General features: G+C 42.0%; 2 protein-coding genes across 4 annotated transcripts in view; one reads left to right on the top strand and one right to left on the bottom strand.

Moving 5' to 3' along the window:
• The window catches only part of adamtsl3 (ADAMTS-like 3), a 250200-nt gene extending 243359 nt beyond the window's left edge, over positions 1–6841 (top strand). For all 3 annotated transcript variants that reach the window (XM_055900039.1, XM_055900038.1, XM_055900040.1), the window contains 4 exons: positions 1769–1973; positions 2591–2694; positions 5723–5937; positions 6462–6841. In XM_055900039.1, the coding sequence (XP_055756014.1) occupies positions 1769–1973; positions 2591–2694; positions 5723–5937; positions 6462–6580 (643 nt within the window). In that variant the 3' untranslated portion in view covers positions 6581–6841. The remainder of the gene's footprint in view (positions 1–1768; positions 1974–2590; positions 2695–5722; positions 5938–6461) is intronic.
• A 1643-nt stretch (positions 6842–8484) lies between these two features.
• On the bottom strand, positions 8485–19647 carry saxo2 (stabilizer of axonemal microtubules 2). The gene is made up of 8 exons (XM_055900042.1): positions 19466–19647; positions 17844–18023; positions 17186–17388; positions 16591–16952; positions 15842–16066; positions 11529–11648; positions 10805–10926; positions 8485–10375 (listed from the first exon to the last, which is right to left on the bottom strand). Exons 1-8 carry the CDS (start codon positions 19501–19503, stop codon positions 10228–10230), a joined length of 1398 nt encoding a protein of 465 aa, XP_055756017.1. The 5' UTR covers positions 19504–19647; the 3' UTR covers positions 8485–10227.
• Positions 19648–19711: the final 64 nt, after the last annotated feature.

The following is a 19711-nucleotide window of genomic DNA, read 5'->3' on the forward strand; positions in this document are numbered from 1 at the left end:
TCCCCTGCGGTGTGTTTTTGACAGGTTGAATCCAGCTTCATCCACAAAGATGAATGTATGTGCAGTTTGCCTGACTTCCATCTCCATTACTCTGTGAAATACAATAAATCCACAGTTGTACAGTACTTTACATTATGCATAGCTGTGTCTGTACCCTGTTTGGTAACGAGACTCAAAACAACACACCTGAGTAGGCTTTCAGATTAAATTGCAATCAGCTGTGTTTGGAATGATTAAATATTCTGATGAGATTTTCTGTGTTTCAATCTGGTTACTGCAGACAATTTGCCATCATTCTGTTTTGAATGTGTGTTTAACAGTTTTGGAAACAGTGTGTTAGGATTTGAAAAACAAGTGCTGCAAATATAGAGTTTTGCAGGTGGTGGAGTATGAATGAGAAAAGAGTTCATGGATTTCGAAGAATGTGGTCATTGATGCATTTTGTGTGAAAGCAAAGAAAAATGATTCACAGTTTGGTCCACCAACACTTCTGTTTCATTGACTGTGTGAAGAGTTTTGATAATGTGACTTCGGTTGACCAATGCATCTTAGCAAGTGAAAAAAACGAAGTTAAGCCGCCTACATATTTCTGTACTGAATGAAATATCACTACTACCTATTTTAAAACCATGTTGATCTTTATTTCCCAAACACAATTCAACACAGGCACAATCGCTTTTTGTCTTTTAATCATTTTAAGCATCTTTTAACACAGGCTTAACACCTAACAAACACTGTACCCTTTTAACACAGGCTTAACACCTAACAAACACTGTACCCTTTTAACACAGGCTTAACACCTAACAAACACTGTACCCTTTTGACACAGGCTTAAAACCTAACAAACACTGTACCCTTTTAACACAGGCTTAAAACCTAACAAACACTGTACCCTTTTAACACAGGCTTAACACCTAACAAACACTGTACCCTTTTAACACAGGCTTAACACCTAACAAACACTGTACCCTTTTAACACAGGCTTAACACCTAACAAACACTGTACCCTTTTAACACAGGCCAGGCCCTGTTACCTCATATCCCAGCGATAATGCTTTGCATTACACCTAGGAAGAAAACACGTACATTTGCTTAACTTGCCATTGGCTCAACTTACCCCAAGGCAAACATTTTTACTATATTAGCCCACACAGATCCAAGGATGCACTTTCATGCTGGGTTTAGGACCTCATATTGAAGCTTATACAGAGCCCAACTGATGTATAGAACAATCTTTAAATTATCTACTTTAGTTTAGATACAAGCATCATAAAAAATATTTTTGGGACCTAACTTGTTTACCACTTTTTCCATGTGGTTTCTTCCTTCATAGACTCCATGAAATTATGACCTCTTCCTAAATGTTTGGTTAAATGATATATTTTGTGTATAGTTTCCTAGAAACAAGAGTAGCTCAACTTACCCCTTTGGCTCAACATACCCCAGCCTGCCCTACCCACTGAAATCCCCGGGCAGGACATTCAGTCCTGATCATTGAGATATATGGCCCTATGCATTAAAGAGGCTAGCCAGGATCTAACACTACATGGGTAGTTTTATTCCTTCCTTCTCTCTGAACCTGGTTCCTCTCTAGGTTTCTTCCTTCTAGGGAGTTTTTCCCGGCCAATATCTTTTGACTTTTCCTTCTGCTTTGCTTGCTCTATAGAAGTTTAGGTCAGGTAACTGTAAAGCACTTTGTGACAAGTACTGATGTAAAAAGGGATTCATATAATCAATGTTATTTGATTGATTGATTGTTCTCTCCCAGCTGGGTAGCATCCGTGTGGTCTAAGTGTTCCACTTCCTGTGGGCGGGGCTGGAGACAGCGGCAGGTGTCCTGTGGGCAGGTGGAGTCGGGGGGAGCGGTGAGGACGCTAGCGCCATCTGTCTGTGGGAGGCACACGCGGCCTGCAGACAGACAGGAGTGTACCTGCGACAACTGTCCAGCCTGGGTTACCAGCCCCTGGGGAAAGGTAGAGATGCAGGCACAAACACACACACAGAGACACCCACACCTGCCCCCACACTCGCACACACATCCGCACAAACACACACAGACACACACCTTAACAGACACTCATGGACAGATGCACACAACAGACGCACCCACACCTGCACACACAGACCACACAGACACACACAGACACATACAGACACCATGCACACACAGACACAACACAGACACCACACACACACACACAGATGATACACACAGACACACACACACACCAAACACAGACACACAAACACACAGACACAGACACACACACACCAAACACAGACACACACACACAGACACACACACACAACTATTTGCCACAACATTACCTTTGTTATCATTGACATACATGCCTGATGTTTGAATACTGTGTACTTGATGTTTTGGGATGAAGTTTCCTCTAGATGCAGACCTAGGATCAGCTTCTCCTTCCCCAACTTTAACCTTTAGTGGGGGGATATGCTAAACTGACCCAAGGTCACTGTCTATGGCCAATTTCCATCTACTCCAACCAACACATTACTGAATAAAGTTGTCAGGCTGTGAAACGTTTCTTGTTTAGTATTGTGAAAATATGTTCATTGCCCACAGTGCTCTGGGAAATGTTTGGGTCTCACCCTCACAGTCCAGAAGAGGTCGGTGATATGTAGACATGTCAACGGCACCACACACCCTGACTGTGACCCCAGAGAAAGGTAAGGGTGTGTTGGTGGCACCTTAATTGGGGAGGACGGGCTCGTGGTAATGACTGGAGCGGAATCAGTGGAATGGTATCAAATACATCAAACACGTGGTTTCCATTCCATTTGTGCCGTTCCGGCCATTATTATGAACCGTTCTCCCCTCAGCAGCCTCCTGTGACACACACACACACACACACACACACACACACACACACACACACACACACACACACACACACACACACACACACACACACACAAACACATGCACACACACACACACATTCTAATTTCCTCCTGTCTTGTTTAGCTGAATCTGGTCATGAATAGCGGGGTTGTTGACAAGTTGAGGAGACTAAAATACTTGGTGTTACCTCAGGTTGTAAACTGTCATGGTCAAAACATATTGATTTAATGGTTGTAAAGATGGGGAGAGGTTTGTCTGTGATAAAGATATTTTTTGACACCACACTCCACAAAGCAAGTCCTGCCGGCTCTAGTTTTGTCTTATCTTGATTATTGTCCAGTCATGTGGTCAAGTGCTGCAAAGAAGGACCTAGTTAAGCTGCAGCTGGTGACACACACACTTACCCCACCAGACATGTCACCAGAGATCTTTTCACAGTCCCCAAATCCAGAACAAATTCAAGGAAACATACAGTATTATACAGAGCCATGATTGCATGGAACTCCCTTCCATCTTATATAGTACAAGTGAACAGCAAACCTGGTTTAAAGAAACTAATAAAGCAACACCTCATGGCACAACGCCTCTCCCCCATGTGACCTACTGGTTGTGTGTATGTACTGACATGTGCCCTACTGGTTGTGTGTATGTACTGACATGTGACTTACTGGTTGTGTGTATGTACTGACATGTGACCTACTGGTTGTGTGTATGTACTGACATGTGACCTACTGGTTGTGTGTATGTACTGACATGTGACCTACTGGTTGTGTGTATGTACTGACATGTGACCTACTGGTTGTGTGTATGTACTGACATGTGACTTACTGGTTGTGTGTATGTACTGACATGTGACCTACTGGTTGTGTGTATGTACTGACATGTGACCTACTGGTTGTGTGTATGTACTGACATGTGACCTACTGGTTGTGTGTATGTACTGACATGTGACCTACTGGTTGTGTGTATGTACTGACATGTGACCTACTGGTTGTGTGTATGTACTGACATGTGACCTACTGGTTGTGTGTATGTACTGACATGTGACCTACTGGTTGTGTGTATGTACTGACATGTGACCTACTGGTTGTGTATATGTACTGACATGTGGCCTACTGGTTGTGTGTATGTACTGACATGTGACCTACTTGTTGTGTGTATGTACTGACATGTGACCTACTGGTTGTGTGTATGTACTGACATGTGACCTACTGGTTGTGTGTATGTACTGACATGTGACCTACTGGTTGTGTGTATGTACTGACATGTGACCTACTGGTTGTGTGTATGTACTGACATGTAACCTACTGGTTGTGTGTATGTACTGACATGTAACCTACTGGTTGTGTGTATGTACTGACATGTGACCTACTGGTTGTGTGTATGTACTGACATGTGACCTACTGGTTGTGTGTATGTACTGACATGTAACCTACTGGTTGTGTGTATGTACTGACATGTGACCTACTGGTTGTGTGTATGTACTGACATGTGACCTACTGGTTGTGTGTATGTACTGACATGTGACCTACTGGTTGTGTGTATGTACTGACATGTGACCTACTGGTTGTGTGTATGTACTGACATGTGACCTACTGGTTGTGTGTATGTACTGACATGTGACCTACTGGTTGTTTGTATGTACTGACATGTGACCTACTGGTTGTGTGTATGTACTGACATGTGACCTACTGGTTGTGTGAATGTACTGACATGTAACCTACTGGTTGTGTGTATGTACTGACATGTGACCTACTGGTTGTGTGTATGTACTGACATGTGACCTACTGGTTGTGTGTATGTACTGACATGTGACCTACTGGTTGTGTGTATGTACTGACATGTGACCTACTGGTTGTGTGTATGTACTGATATGTGACCTACTGGTTGTGTGTATGTACTGACATGTGACCTACTGGTTGTGTGTATGTACTGACATGTGACCTACTGGTTGTGTGTATGTACTGACATGTGACTTACTGGTTGTGTGTATGTACTGACATGTGACCTACTGGTTGTGTGTATGTACTGACATGTAACCTACTGGTTGTGTGTATGTACTGACATGTGACCTACTGGTTGTGTGTATGTACTGACATGTGACCTACTGGTTGTGTGTATGTACTGACATGTGACCTACTGGTTGTGTGTATGTACTGACATGTGACCTACTGGTTGTGTGTATGTACTGACATGTGACCTACTGGTTGTGTATGTACTGACATGTGACCTACTGGTTGTGTGTATGTACTGACATGTGGCCTACTGGTTGTGTGTATGTACTGACATGTGACCTACTGGTTGTGTGTATGTACTGACATGTGACCTACTGGTTGTGTATGTACTGACATGTGACCTACTGGTTGTGTGTATGTACTGACATGTGGCCTACTGGTTGTGTGTATGTACTGACATGTGACCTACTGGTTGTGTGTATGTACTGACATGTGACCTACTGGTTGTGTGTATGTACTGACATGTGACCTACTGGTTGTGTGTATGTACTGACATGTGACCTACTGGTTGTGTGTATGTACTGACATGTGACCTACTGGTTGTGTGTATGAACTGACATGTAACCTACTGGTTGGGTTTATGTACTGACATGTGACCTACTGGTTGTGTGTATGTACTGACATGTGACCTACTGGTTGTGTGTATGTACTGACATGTATGTGGAACTGAACAAAAACACATACACACGTATGTATATAAATTGTAAAGTCTTTTGTCTGTAATGTATTTTTTGTTATGTGTCAGATTCCAGTAAGACTCGCTGTCTCCATTGGTTCCGGCTAAAGGAGATCCTAATAAAATCAAATCCTTCCCTCTATCTCTCTTTGTCTCCCTCAGGCCCGTCTCAGTGCGTAACTGTTCGTCGGAGCTGTGTGACGTGCACTGGCGCGTGGGACCGTGGCGAGCGTGCACGGCAGCCTGTGGCAGCGGGTTTCAGTCTCGCAGGGTGGACTGTGCCCACCGCAGGAGTGGCAGAACCCTGGCAGACCAGCACTGCACCTGGCACAGACGCCCAGCCACCTGGCAGCACTGCAACGCCACCACCTGTGGAAGTGAGTGTGTAGTGTTTTTACCATGTCACCATATTACCCTCACTGCCTTTCCTCTGACTTCTGAAGCTGTGGAATATGTCATTGGAGTGGCTTGGCATATGGTTGACTAAAAAAACACCTATTACAAAAACGGTGACTTCGCACAAGTAAAATCGCACAAACCCTCTTCTTAAACTGTTAAACTGCTTTTTAACAGTCCAGACCCAAATCTATATGGACATTTACACTGATGTTGAATTTTAGCCCGAATTTGACGTAAAGCCATACTCCTTTGCTTTCTGCTACTTTTTAATGGAAATGTGGGTACGCGTTCCAAGTGGCATTCTATTCCCTATATAGTACACTACTTTTTATTTTATTTTTTACCATTGTCCTATAAGAGCCCTGGTCAAAGTAGTGCACTATAAAGGAAATAGGCTGCCATTTGGGACATAACCATGTTCTTCTGTGGGGAGAATGGATGTTATTTTATGCTAAAATGTAGAGTTTCAGCATTTAACACTTTCTATGTTGTCTCTGTGTAGGTGAATGTAAAGACACCACCCACTACTGTGCCGTGGTGAAGAGGTTAAAGCTTTGCCCCATCGACATGTACAAGCAGAGGTGTTGTGAGTCCTGTTTACAGGAGGATGGCTCCGCCTAGTGTTCTAGGAGGAAGTTGCCCCTAGATGCTGGTTTTGGGTTAGTTTGGCATTTCCTCCACTAGTGGTTAAGGCTTGGAATGGGGAGGGGAAGCTGATCCTAGATCTGTACCTAGAGGAAACGTCACCCCTGAGCGTTGAGACACAGTGTGGACAACATAACTCTTGGAATCATGGATGGAGGGATAGATGGATGGATGGAGGGATAGATTGAAGGAGGGATGGACGAAGGAGGGATGGATTGAGGGAGGGAGGGATGGACAGAAGGAGGGATGGATTGAGGGAGGGAGGGATGGATTGAGGGAGGGATGGATGGATGGATAGAGGCATAGATTGAGGGAGGGATGGGTGGAGGGATAGATTGAGGGAGGGAGGGATGGATTGAGGGAGGGATGGATGGATGTATAGAGGCATAGATTGAGGGAGGGATGGATGGATGGATGGGGGATAGATGAAGGGGGGATGGGTGGAGGGATAGATTGAGGAAGGGATGGATGTATGGAGGGATAGATTGAGGGAGGGATGGATGGAGGCTTGGATTGAGGGAGGGAGGGATGGATGGAGGGATAGATTGAGGGATGGATGGAGGCTTGGATTGAGGAAGGGAGGGACCATGTTACATGGTAGACTGGTCATAGCCTGAGACTGTTTGGAGTCTGCTTTAAAGACACTACCACCACAAACAACATTGAGGAAATCTTTCTCACTTTTTCGTCACAACCTAAATGGATATTCCTCCCAATAATGATGCCCCAATGACTTGATTAGACTGAGAAAAATACACAGGGGTTGTTTGCCGGAGACCCTCTGGTGAAGACAAGCGTGCACAGATATGGAGTGAAGGAATTTTTCAGGTGGCCCAACCAATGTAATTTGATGCAAGCCTCAAATCTGGACCTATGGCCTTAGAAATGTAACACTTTACCAATACTAGCTATTTTCCCAATGACACATGTAACAAGTGAGTGCAAAGGTGTGTGTAAAGTGTGTACTGTTAACCCATTCCTAAAGGAGAGAGCATTCTTTAAATGGCATTGTCATTGTTTTCCACAGTAATGTGCACTGAATGGACGAACAGAAAGAAAGAATGCTCTAGCAACAAAACACCAATAGAAGCAGTGGTTTATGGGTATCCTGTGTTTATTGTTTTTAATTTATAACAAGTGCATGTATGAATGTATGAATATACTGTACACAGTGGTGGGAAAAGTACCGAAATGTCATACTTGAGTAAAAGTAAAGATACCTTAATAGAAAATGACTCAAGTAAAAGGGAAAGTCATCCAGTAAAATACTACTTTAGTAAAAGTATTTGGTTTTAAATATACTTAGGTATCAAAAGTAAAAGTATAAATCATTTCAAGTTCCTTATATTAAGCAAACCAGATGACACCATTTTCTTATTTTTTTTATTTAAAAACACACTCAAACATAATCTACAAACTAAGCATTTGTGTTTAGTGAGTCCGCCAAATCAGAGGCAGTAGGGATGACCAGGGAGGTTGTCTTGATAAGTGCGTGTATTGTAACATTTTCCTGTCCCGCTAAGCATTCAAATTGTAACAAGTACTTTTAAGTGTCAAGGAAATGGTATGGAGTAAAAAGTACATTACTTTCTTTAGGAATGTTGTGAAGTACATGTAAAGTACAGATACACAGAAAAAAACTACTTAAGTAGTACTTCAAAGTATTTTTACTTAAGTACTTTACACCACTGACTGTACATGCACATACAGTATACAGTAGGAACTGGTCTGGATGTGTGATGCAGAATCCTATAAGACCATTGACATGTGTGAAGGCAAAGGGATGTCAGATTGTAGTGGAACGTCATTGACATAAGAAAACAACAATCTGAACCAAACCATTTGCATTAGAACCTACTAGTCAGACAGGAGGAGGAAAAGCGGTTTCAAAATGATTTATTGGATATTGCATATTTGCCATAACAGTTAACATTCAATGTGTACATACATTTTAAACATATTGATCAGAGTACAGTGCATACAGTAGTATGTATTATGTGAGATAATAATTGTCCACAGAAATGATCACTGTTTGGAATAAATAGGCCCTGCAGTGACCGAGAGAGGTATGGGTTGTGTTCCCAATGGCACCCAATCATATTCCCTACATCAGGGGTCGGAAACAGGTGGACGGCGGCCCAAAATCTATTCCCACTAATAACAAGAGAGACATATGTGATTGTGTCTCAATGTAATCAAGGTATGAACTTATTGTTATTTTCCAATTCAATCTATTTTTCTGTTTGCTTGTGGTCCATTTGCATTGTACACATTTCTATAATGATGATCCGGGCCCCGCCCACCACCACTGCCCTACATACTGCAGTACTGGTCAAAAGTAGTGCACTATGTAGGGAATACGGTGCCATTTAGGATGGGCCCCGAGAGAAAACATGACTGTCATATTTCTCTGTTTGAATAATGGGATCTGTTCCTTTTTAGTGTTGTTTTGGTTTTCCAACCAATGTGCTGCATTGTAAAATGTCTTGTAAATACTGTGTTTTTAAGTGCAATATTGAGAGTATGTAGATTTTGTGGGACTTTATTTTCTTACCTTATTTAGTTGTCTTAACGCCTGTTTAAAAAGACTGGATATAAACCGTACAGTATATTAATAAGCACTTGCTGTTGTTGGATCACAGGTATGTTGAATACCTTTCCCTTCTGGTTTTATTCTCATGCATTTATGTGCAATCACCAATGATTTGTAGAGACATGTCATGTGTTTTGCAGATACATTATCAAGTGCCACTCACTCAAACGCATACTGACAATAATCAATGCTACTGATATTTACAACAACATATCGATAACGTTACCATAACATTGGGGGTTGACATGGATACTGTTTGTAGAATCCTAACTGGATTGAAGAAACGTCATGAAGATGTTTTTGGAACAAAACTTTTAAGTGCTCTAGAAAGACAACATACTAAGATAATAAAGACAGTTTGATCACCTGATTGTGTGTTTATAATGAGTATTACCAAACAAAATGAGGGAGACATGTTCCTAGTTTAAAAGCATTGAGCAAAAATGACCATAAGACTCAATCTGTCAGTGTGATTTTATATGAAACTTTTTTTCCAACAATGTTTATTATAAAGAGGCCACTATTTTTCTATAGCTTTTTTCTAAACTCTAGTTAAAAAACAAAAATGTCCCCCTTCAAATTAAATTAAACTGGAAGATTATAATTTTATAATTATAAGTTTTCGGTGTGTCTTTTGCAATTTGAACAATTATTTTGGACTATGAAAGTTCTACATTATGTTTGTGAATTTCAATAAATGTATGACTGGTGACTTTATGCATAATTTGGCACATGGATACACAAGGATAAGTAATTGATTAAGAAATGAAGTGCTTGTTTAAATTACTAATGATTCGCATATTTGTAAAACAAAGATTAGCCAACTATTCAATGGAAACCATCAACCAGAATACAGGAAGTTGATTTTATAATGGCCTGTTTGTTCATAATTGTTGCTTCCATTTGATTATCACATCATTGATACTTACTATACAGGTAGTAGGAAAAAAAAAAGAAAAACAGAACAGACCAAACAAAAGTAGTTTTGCCTTCACGCGCTCTTTTTAAGATTAAAAGAATTGGTCACACGTTATGACACCACAGCCACCGCCATGCCGGCGGCCATCTTGTTCATGTCCTTAGATGGCAACTTCCTGTAGAACCTGTGTCCCCTGTCGTCGCTGTCCTCAAACACGAAGCCCGGCAGGGAGTCGTAGCTAGCTGGACAAACGCTGATCCTACAACACAAAATCATATCATTACCTGAATGATATACGATAAAATACCAGAAAATTATCTATACAATACCTTTATTGTTCGCTTGTGGAAAATAATCTTGCTGCAACTTCAGCACATCATAATAATCCACAAATCACAACACTAGCACTTATTAAGCTTGAGGTTCTAAAAGTGATTCAGATTTACATCAGTCATTCATTTCATTCAGGTAGTAAAACAGCTTCACTTTTGTTTGATGTCCCTCCTGGGATGGAACGGCTGATTCCAGGGGACTCCAGACTAAATGCTTGTGGGTTAACTTTGTGTGTGTGTGTCAAATGAAAATCAAATGTTATTCATCACGTATACAGTTTACAGCAGGTATAAACAGTGCAGCGAAATGCTCAGCGTGTGTGTGCATCTCTGCTGGGTAACTGTGTGTGTGTTACCTCTTGGGGGTGAACTCTGTGCTGTACATGGTGCCGCCCTCCAATGGGGCATCAGCCCTCATGGGGGCGTGAGCTGGCTTGAAGCTCACATTGGGCTGCAGTTCGTGGGGTGTAAAATGGGCCTGGATAATAGAATACAATCAAATAGAATAGAATTTCAAATAATGGCTTATAAGAATGTGGCCTAGAGCCAAAGAGAGACAGGGGCTCTGCTACAATCTTAGAAAAAAGGTGCTATTTAGAACCTAAAATAGTTATTCGGCTACGCCCATAGGATAACCCTTTGAAGAACCCTTTCCACAGAAGATTCTAAATGGAACCCAAAAGGGTTCTACCGGGAACCAAAAAAAGGGTACTCCTACGGGGACTGCTGAAGAACCCTCTTGAAACACTTTTTTCTAACAGTGTATATGTGTAGATAATTGAGCAGAGTCTCAAAGAACACCCTAAACCCACCCACCCACCCTAAACCCACCCATATCTGGCCAAAACTAGTGCACTCCATGGAGGCGGCACTGAGAACTGGCCGGTGATTTCAGATGGTAGAAACTATAGTATCTCCTATTGTTGTGTCCTTCCGCAGGGCACTTAGCCCCTAAAACAGCTCCATAGGTGCCACAATGTAACTGATCCCGTGCTCCTCCCAAAAGTATTTTTCTATAGGCAGGATGTGATTTGAGAATTGCCCTGGCATGCCAATGGAAACAGAAGAGTCTTGAATTGCCTTGAAAGTGGTGAGGTGGTCCATCCGTCCGGTGGCTCTCTGCATCTCCTCAGGCTTCTTGATCATGGCTTGTCTCTTGACCACCCAAGGCTGGTAGTCATCCCTCATGGTGGTGCAGACCTGGAGGTAGTGGGGTGGGAACATTCATTTTGATGCTACAATAAATATACCCCAAAAAATCCCAACTGACCCGGTTACAGGAGAACGCACCGTTTTGAACGTAATAAAGCATTCAATCATATTCATGTGCTGTTGAAATAATCTCCCAAGAATTTAACAGCATACACTTTAGTGAACATCATAACTATAATATAACATCAGAACATAGACATCAGTAAGACACGATATCAGTCTGGCAATACATATAAGTACAACAACATAACCGTTAAACGATATAGCAGCCCAGCAATATATTAACAGGTGTAGTGCATTCGGAAAGTATTCAGACCGTCACTTAAAACAAAAACTATATACGTTCCATCCTTATTCTAAAATGGATTAAATACATGTTTTTCCTCATCAATCTACACATAATACCCCATAATGGCATCACAATACCCCATAATGACATCACAATACCCCATAATGACATCACAGTACCCCATAATGACATCACAATACCCCATAATGACATCACAATACCCCATAATGGCAAAGGAAAGAGAAGTAAAAACAAAAAACCTGAAATATCACATTTACATAAGTATTCACACACTTTACTCAGTACTTTGTTGAATTTAGTCTTCTTGTGTATGATGCTACAACCTCGGCACACGTGTATTTGCGGTGGCAGGTAGCCTAGTGGTTAGAGTGTTAGGCCAGTAAGGTTTCTGGATCGAATCCCTGAACTGACAAGGTAAAAATCTTCCGTTCTGCCCCTGAACAAGGCAGTTGGCCTACCGGGGAACAGCGGGTTGTCACTGTAAATAAGAATTCGTTCTTAACGGACTTGCATAGTTAAATAAAGGTTAAATCAATTAATAAAATAAACTGGGGAGTTTCTCCCATTATTCTCTGCAGATCCTCTCAAGCTCTGTCAGGTTGGATGGGGAGTGTCGCTGCAAAGACATTCAGACTTGTCCCGAAGCCACTCCATTGTCTTGGCTGTGTGCTTAGGGTCATTGTCCTGTCGGAAGCTGAACCGTCGCCCCAGTCGGAGGTCCTGAGTGTTCTGGAACAGGTTTTCATCAAGGATCTCTGTACTTTGCTCCATTCATCTTTCCCTCAATCCTGTCTAGTCTCCCAGTCCCTGCCGCTGAAAAACATCCCCACAGCATGATGCTGCAACCACCATGCTTGGGATGGTGCCAGGTGTCCTCCAGACTTGATGCTTGGCATTCAGGCCAAAGAGTTAAATCTTGGTTTCATCAGCAGAGAATCTGTCCACTCTACCATAAAGGCCTGATTGGTAGAGTTCTGCAGAGATGGTTGTCCTTCTGGAAGGTTCTCCCATCTCCACAGAGGAACTCTGGAGCTCTGTCAGAATGACCATCTATACAGGTAGTAGCAAAATAAAATCAAAAACATAACACCTCCCTGACAAAGCCCCTTCTGACCCGATTGCTCAGTTTGGCTGGGCGGCCAGCTCTAGGAAGAGTCTTAGTGGTTCCAAACTTCTTCCATTTAAAACTTCTTATGGCTGAGATCCCGTTAACGGGATCGATATGACAACAGCCAGTGAAAGTGCAGGGCGCCAAATTCAAAACAGAAATCATTTTAAAAGATACACTTCTTGTTAATCCCACCACAGTGTACGATTTCAAATAGGCTTTACAGCGAAAGCACCACAAACGATTATGTTAGGTGAGTGTCTATTCACAGAAAAACGCAGCCATTTTTCCAGCCAAAGAGAGGAGTCACAAAAAGCAGAAATAGAGATAAATTAATCACTAACCTTTGTCATTTGATGAAGATCATTACTCATAGGACTTCATGTTACACAATACATGTATGTTTTGTTCGATAAAGTTCATATTTATATAAAAAAATCTCAGTATACATTGGCGCGTTATGTTCAGTAGTTCCAAAGACATCCGGTGATTTTGCAGAGAGCCACATCAATTTACAGAAATACTCATCATAAATGTTGATGAAAATACAAGTGTTACACATGGAACTTTAGATAAACTTCTCCTTAATGCAACCGATGTGTCAGATTTCAAAAAAACTTTACCGAAAAAGCAAACCATGCAATAATCTGAGTACGGCGCTCAGAGCCCAAAACAACCATAAAGATATCTGCCATGCTGTGTCGTCAACAGAAGTAAAAAAATAGCATTATAAATATTCACTTACCTTTGATGATCTTCATCAGAATGCACTCCCAGGAATCCCAGTGCCACAATAAATGTTTGTTTTGTTCGATAATGTCCATCATTTATGTCCAAATACCTCCTTTTGTTAGTGCGTTTGGTAAACAAATCAAAATTCATGACGCGCGTTCACTAGGAGCAGACGAAAAGTCAAAAAGTTCCGTTACAGTCCGTAGAAACATGTCAAACGATGTATAGAATCAATCTTTAGGATGTTTTCAACATAAATCTTCAATAATGTTTCAACCGGAGAATTCCTTTGTCTGCAGAAATGCAATGGAACAGAGCTCGCTCTCACGTGAACGAGCGTCACGAGCTCATGACACTCTGCCAGAGCCATGACTCATTCCCCTCTCATTCGCCCCCACTTCACAGTAGAAGCATCAAACAAGTTTCTAAAGACTGTTGACATCTAGTGGAAGCCTTAGGAAGTGCAACATGACCAATATCCCACTGTATCTTCAATAGGGAATGAGTTGAAAAACGACAAATCTCAGATTTCCCACTTCCTGGTTGGATTTTTTCTCAGGTTTTTGCCTACCATATGAGTTCTGTTATACTCACAGACGTCATTCAACCAGTTTTAGAAACTTCAGAATTTCTATCCAAATATACTAATAATATGCATATCTTAGCTTCTGGGACTGAGTAGCAGGGAGTTTACTCTGGGCACCTTATTCATCCAAGCTACTCAATACTGCCCCCAGCCATAAGAAGTTAAGAATGATGGAGACCACTGTGTTCTTGGGGACCTTCAATGCTGCAGACATTTTTTGGTACCCTTCCCCAGATCTGTGCCTCGACACAATCCTGTCTTGCAGTTCTACCGACAATTCCTTCGACCTTATGGCTTGGTTTTTGCTCTGACATGCACTGTCAACTGTGGGACCTTATATAGACAGCTGTGTGCCTTTCCAAATCATGTCCAATCAATTGAATTTACCACAGGTGGACTCCAATCAAGTTGTAGAAACATCTCAAGGATGATCAATGGAAACAGGATGCACCCGAGCTCAATTTTGAATCTCATAGCAAAAGGTCTGAATACTTATGGAACATTTTTAATTTTACTTGTTTTTATAAATTAGCAAAAATATCTAAATACCTGCTTTCACTTTGTCATTATGAGGTATCATGTGTAGATTCATGAGGATTTGTTTTTAAAATGGATTAAATAGAATAAGGCTGTAATATAACAAAATGTGGAAAAAGTCAAAGGGTCTGAATACTTTCCGAATGCACTGTAAATATTCAGACCATTTGCTAGGATACTTGAAATTGAGCTCAGGTGCATCCTCAGATCACTCTGACAGAATGACATTTCACCAATTAGGCCTTTATGGTAGATTTGACAGACGGACGTCACTCCTCAGTAAAAAAGGCAGCCCACTTGGAGTTTGCCAAAAGGCACCTAAAGGACTCTCTGGTCTGATGAAACCAAGATTGAATGCTTTGGCCTGAATGCCAAGCGTCACATCTGGTGGAAACCTGGCACCATCCCTATGGTGAAGCATGGTGGTGGCAACATCATGCTGTAGGGATGTTTTTCAGTGGCAGGCCCTGGAAGACTAGTCAGGATCAAGGGCAAGATGAACGGAGCAAAGTACAGAGATCCTTGAAGAAAACCTGCTCCAGAGCACTCAGGACCCCACACTGGGATAAAGGTTCACCTTCCAACAGGACAACGACCCTAAGAACATAGCCAAGACAACGCAGGAGTGGCTTCGGGACAAGTCTCTGAATGAGTGGCCCAGCCAGAGCCTGGATTTGAACCTGATTGAACCCATGGAGAGACCTGAAAATAGCTTTGCAGCGACTCTCCCCATCGAACCTGACATTTGCCAAAATTTCTAAAAACCTGTTTTGATTCATCGTTATGCGGTATTGTGTGGAGAATGAGGGCAAAAAAACATTTAATACACTTAAGAATAAGGCTGTAACGACTGGAAAAAGTCAAGAGATCTGAATACTTTCCGAATGCCTGTATTGTCTCATCCCCACCTGGAAGGGAGCTGATGACTTGGTGGGCCGATTGAAGGGCTTGGCAGAGATGAAGGGCTGGATGTTGTGTTGGACGTAGTCTGCACCAGACGTGGTGCTCATGTCCATGTGCTCTGTGGGGCTGACGTACTGCAGGCTCTTGTGCAGCTGAGGCAGGGACACGGGCCACTGCTGAAAACGCTCCTTAAACTCTGTGCTGCTCTGAAAGGGAACGTCAGACGTCACCTAGAAGAGAGTAGAGTGGAATAGAGGTTTATTGTTCACCCTCAGATGGACATTTGACTTTGGTTTCACCTCAGTAACATACATCAACTCACCAGATAATCACATCGTAAATAAAAACACATGGGACATTCAAACAAAACTACACGTCTATCTTGAATCTGCACTTCAATACAGAGATTCTTTTACATTTTAGTCATTTAGCAGACGCTCTTATCCAGAGCAACTTAACCCTAATTGCTCTTGTAAGTGCCTTGCTCAAGGGCACATCAACAGATTTCACCTAGTCAGCTCGGTTACTGGCCCAACCTCTTAACCGCTAGGCTACCACCCAGAGATCATCAGCCACTGTCTACTAATGATCAAATACCAGTTGACGTTATCACTGTCCAGAAAAGGTAAGTGAAGAGGAGTGAGTTAGTGAGATATTAATCTGGGTTAACCCAGAACTAAAATCATGTGTAATTTGATCAGATGCTCGATTACATAGTCTGTGACTAGTGAGATGTCATTAAACACAGCGTTACCTTTCCAGGGTTAGGCTTATAGCTCTGGGGCAGCTGTCCTGGCAGGCCCTGGTAGTCTCTTCGGTTGGTGGTGAGGTCTTGTAGGGGCTGGCTACTGGGTTTATAGGGCTCTGGAGCCTTCACCCAGCGTGCCTCCAGAGGGTGGGACACATAGCACTGCTGGTTACTGGTCACCCCATCGAAGGGGGTATCGGACATTTTGGGGATACTGGAAGGTTTGAAGCTCTCTCTGGGGGCAAGTCCTCGGGGGAGGAAGTCGTCCTGGAAGGTGGTGTGGCCGTCGAACTTGGCGTCTGGCGGGTGGTAGGTCAGATCGGGTTTCTTCAGCTCCCGCTTGCACATCTCCCACTGTCGGAAATCCTCTTGAAACATTAAAAGAGTCGTATGTGTTAGTTTTGGTAATAACCATAGTTTATTTATAGAGCGCATTTGTTATTGTTATGATGTAATTTTGATGTATAAAATATCCCATAGAAATTGCAACGTATTAACTTTAAATGCCAATATTTCTTATATAATACTAAAATAAGGATCACTGTGCGGTACCCCTTGTAGAAATGTGTAATATGTCATAAAACAACGCAGAATAGCTCACCTTTGTATGTAGGCACTGTATCCATTTTGTGCCCTGTTGCGCGTACCCTCTCGCTGGGTCTGGAAGGGGCGAAGGGTTGGACCTCATAAAGGCTGTAGTCCTGTTTGTAGGTGGTCCCCAGATCTATGTCTCCAGGTTTCGGTTTGTACTTCGCCTGCTGTTTCCCCGGTCGTCGAGTCACCACGTAGGGAATAAAGTCAGTCCTAGGGAGAGAGAGAGAGTAACCAGTCTTTTTCATTCTTTTGGGATTGAGACCTCTGTGGATAACTCCTAATTAATATAGTTGGTGATATATACATAAGAGGTTGACTGTTGAAAATGGAATCGGCTTGACTTTTAGAGACCACTTAAAAAGGTACATTTTCCAAAATCCCCTCAACTGCATGGCTTGCATGAGGTGTGCGTGTGTGTGTGTGTGTGTGTGTGTGTGTGTGTGTGTGTGTGTGTGTGTGTGTGTGTGTGTGCCTCAAAGGGCTTTGCATTAAATGAGAGTGGTTGAATAGCAGAAGATTGACAGTCTCAAATAGCACCCTATTCCCTTACATTTGGTTGTACACTACTTTTGTCCCCTGCCCTATGTGGCATTCTTGGCCAAAAGTAGTGTACTTGAAAGGGATTGGTGTTTCATTAGGGTGTGATCCATGACTAAGGCGTTTACTTGAATGTAGTAGTTCCATCCATTCTCCCTCGGTCACCGTGGTTAACAGGCTTTGGTTTCAGGCTCTGGGGCGGGTTGTATCCTCCATAGGCGGGGTACTTCTCTGTGTACTCTGTCAGGACACATGTCATATTGGGCTTTCCATACAGAGCTGTGGGTCGGTGGGGGCAGCGATGGCGTCTAGACAGAGGGCAAAGTTCAAAACGTTATTTTACTGAAAGTGCTCTATCTTAAACTTGACAGCTGTGCTGACGTGCATTAACAGTGGACTAATGAACACAATACCAATAGAGTGTGGTATTCATTTACAATGCAATTATGGTGACTGGCAGTGAGTTAGGCTAGGTACGTGGCATGCCACCCTACACTTAGAAAGAGCTTCCTCTGAATGAAATAACAGACTAGTCATCTTAACTCTTTCTTTAATTAAGTGCAGAACGGAAACCAGCAGGCTGGGTGTGAGCAATTGTCTACCTGGTTATGCAATGCAATGAATGTGTACTGACTGAGCTTGGTGTGAATTCTTCAAAAGAATGCCAGACTTGTATTTAATCTTAGATTAACAGACATTTAACTCAATATGATGTATCAGCCATGCATTTCTATTGCATCTATGGTGGCTTAACAGGCATAGTAGCATAATTAATTCACATGGTCAGACTCAGAATCAGAAAAAAATTATTGCGTTCACTGACCTATTTGAAAGGCTTATGAAAACATTGTGCAACAACTACATGATAATAAACTAAACAAGATAATACCCTACATTGGAGTATTGTGTTAACATAGTTATACTTAGTTGGGGGGTAAAATAAAGAGTGGAAGAAAAAAACCTCAACTTGAATAAACTGACAACTGTAATCAATAGGATACTAATGTCAGAAATCATGGGCTACATTTTCACAATGATTGCTGTGGATTTTGCATAGGCTGATATCGTTTCAGGGCGATAAGAAATGCACTACTTTCTATGTAACCAGGGGCGTTGTCTTTACTCAGGACAGAGACATAGCTAGCTACACAGCATTGTGAGTTATGATAGGCCTACAGATCTAAATAAAGCCAGACAAGTCTCCTTGTATTGGTGAAATGACAAATGCAGCTAGACTATTCAAAAAAGCTAATCGTAGCTATGTTCGCACCTATCTAGGATACTTTTTATTCAGTCGGTCATTAGTGCAACAATATTTTTCTGGGAAAGATTTTTTTCCCATGACTAACCATTGGACAACTTGGCAAAATGGCAAAAGTGTCTATTTATTTTGCCACTGAATAGTCATTTTATTGTGACAGTCAATTTCTGATGATTTACCATGCCATATGGGTCGTTCTAAGAATTTCAGCATTTCTAGTTTTGTAGCTAAAGTAATGCCAAATGGATTGGATAGAGTTTTTACAACTGTGATTCATAATGAATGTCAGTCAATAATATAAATACAATATTTGCCCTTTTAATGTCAACTCCATGCACTACTTGGCATAGGCGTGTCAATTCACTGGTTAGTCAAGCCTAAATTAACGCACGAAAATAATTTATTCACACACAAACTTGTGGAAACACTGGTAATCTCATGAATGTCATCATACCTTTTTACTAGACTAAATCAATACGTCCTCCTTACCCACAGCTGCAGATCTCACATATGCATAGCCGTTTCATGTCTTTGAAGGGGGGATAGCGTGTTTCGTGGCTCTTTCCCCTGCAAAACCACAAACACCGCCCGATAGCGCCGTTCTTTTATACCTCAGTGGACAGCTCGCGCTAGTGTGCAGTTTTGTTTCTATGGAAGCAGCATGTTACCCCAGCAACCGCTGAGCTTCCTAGTAGCGACGTAACGTTCTACGTCATTTAAACAGCGGCGTCAACA

The sequence above is a fragment of the Salvelinus fontinalis genome, chromosome 35 (assembly GCF_029448725.1).
Source record: "Salvelinus fontinalis isolate EN_2023a chromosome 35, ASM2944872v1, whole genome shotgun sequence".
NCBI classification, from domain to species: domain Eukaryota; kingdom Metazoa; phylum Chordata; class Actinopteri; order Salmoniformes; family Salmonidae; genus Salvelinus; species Salvelinus fontinalis.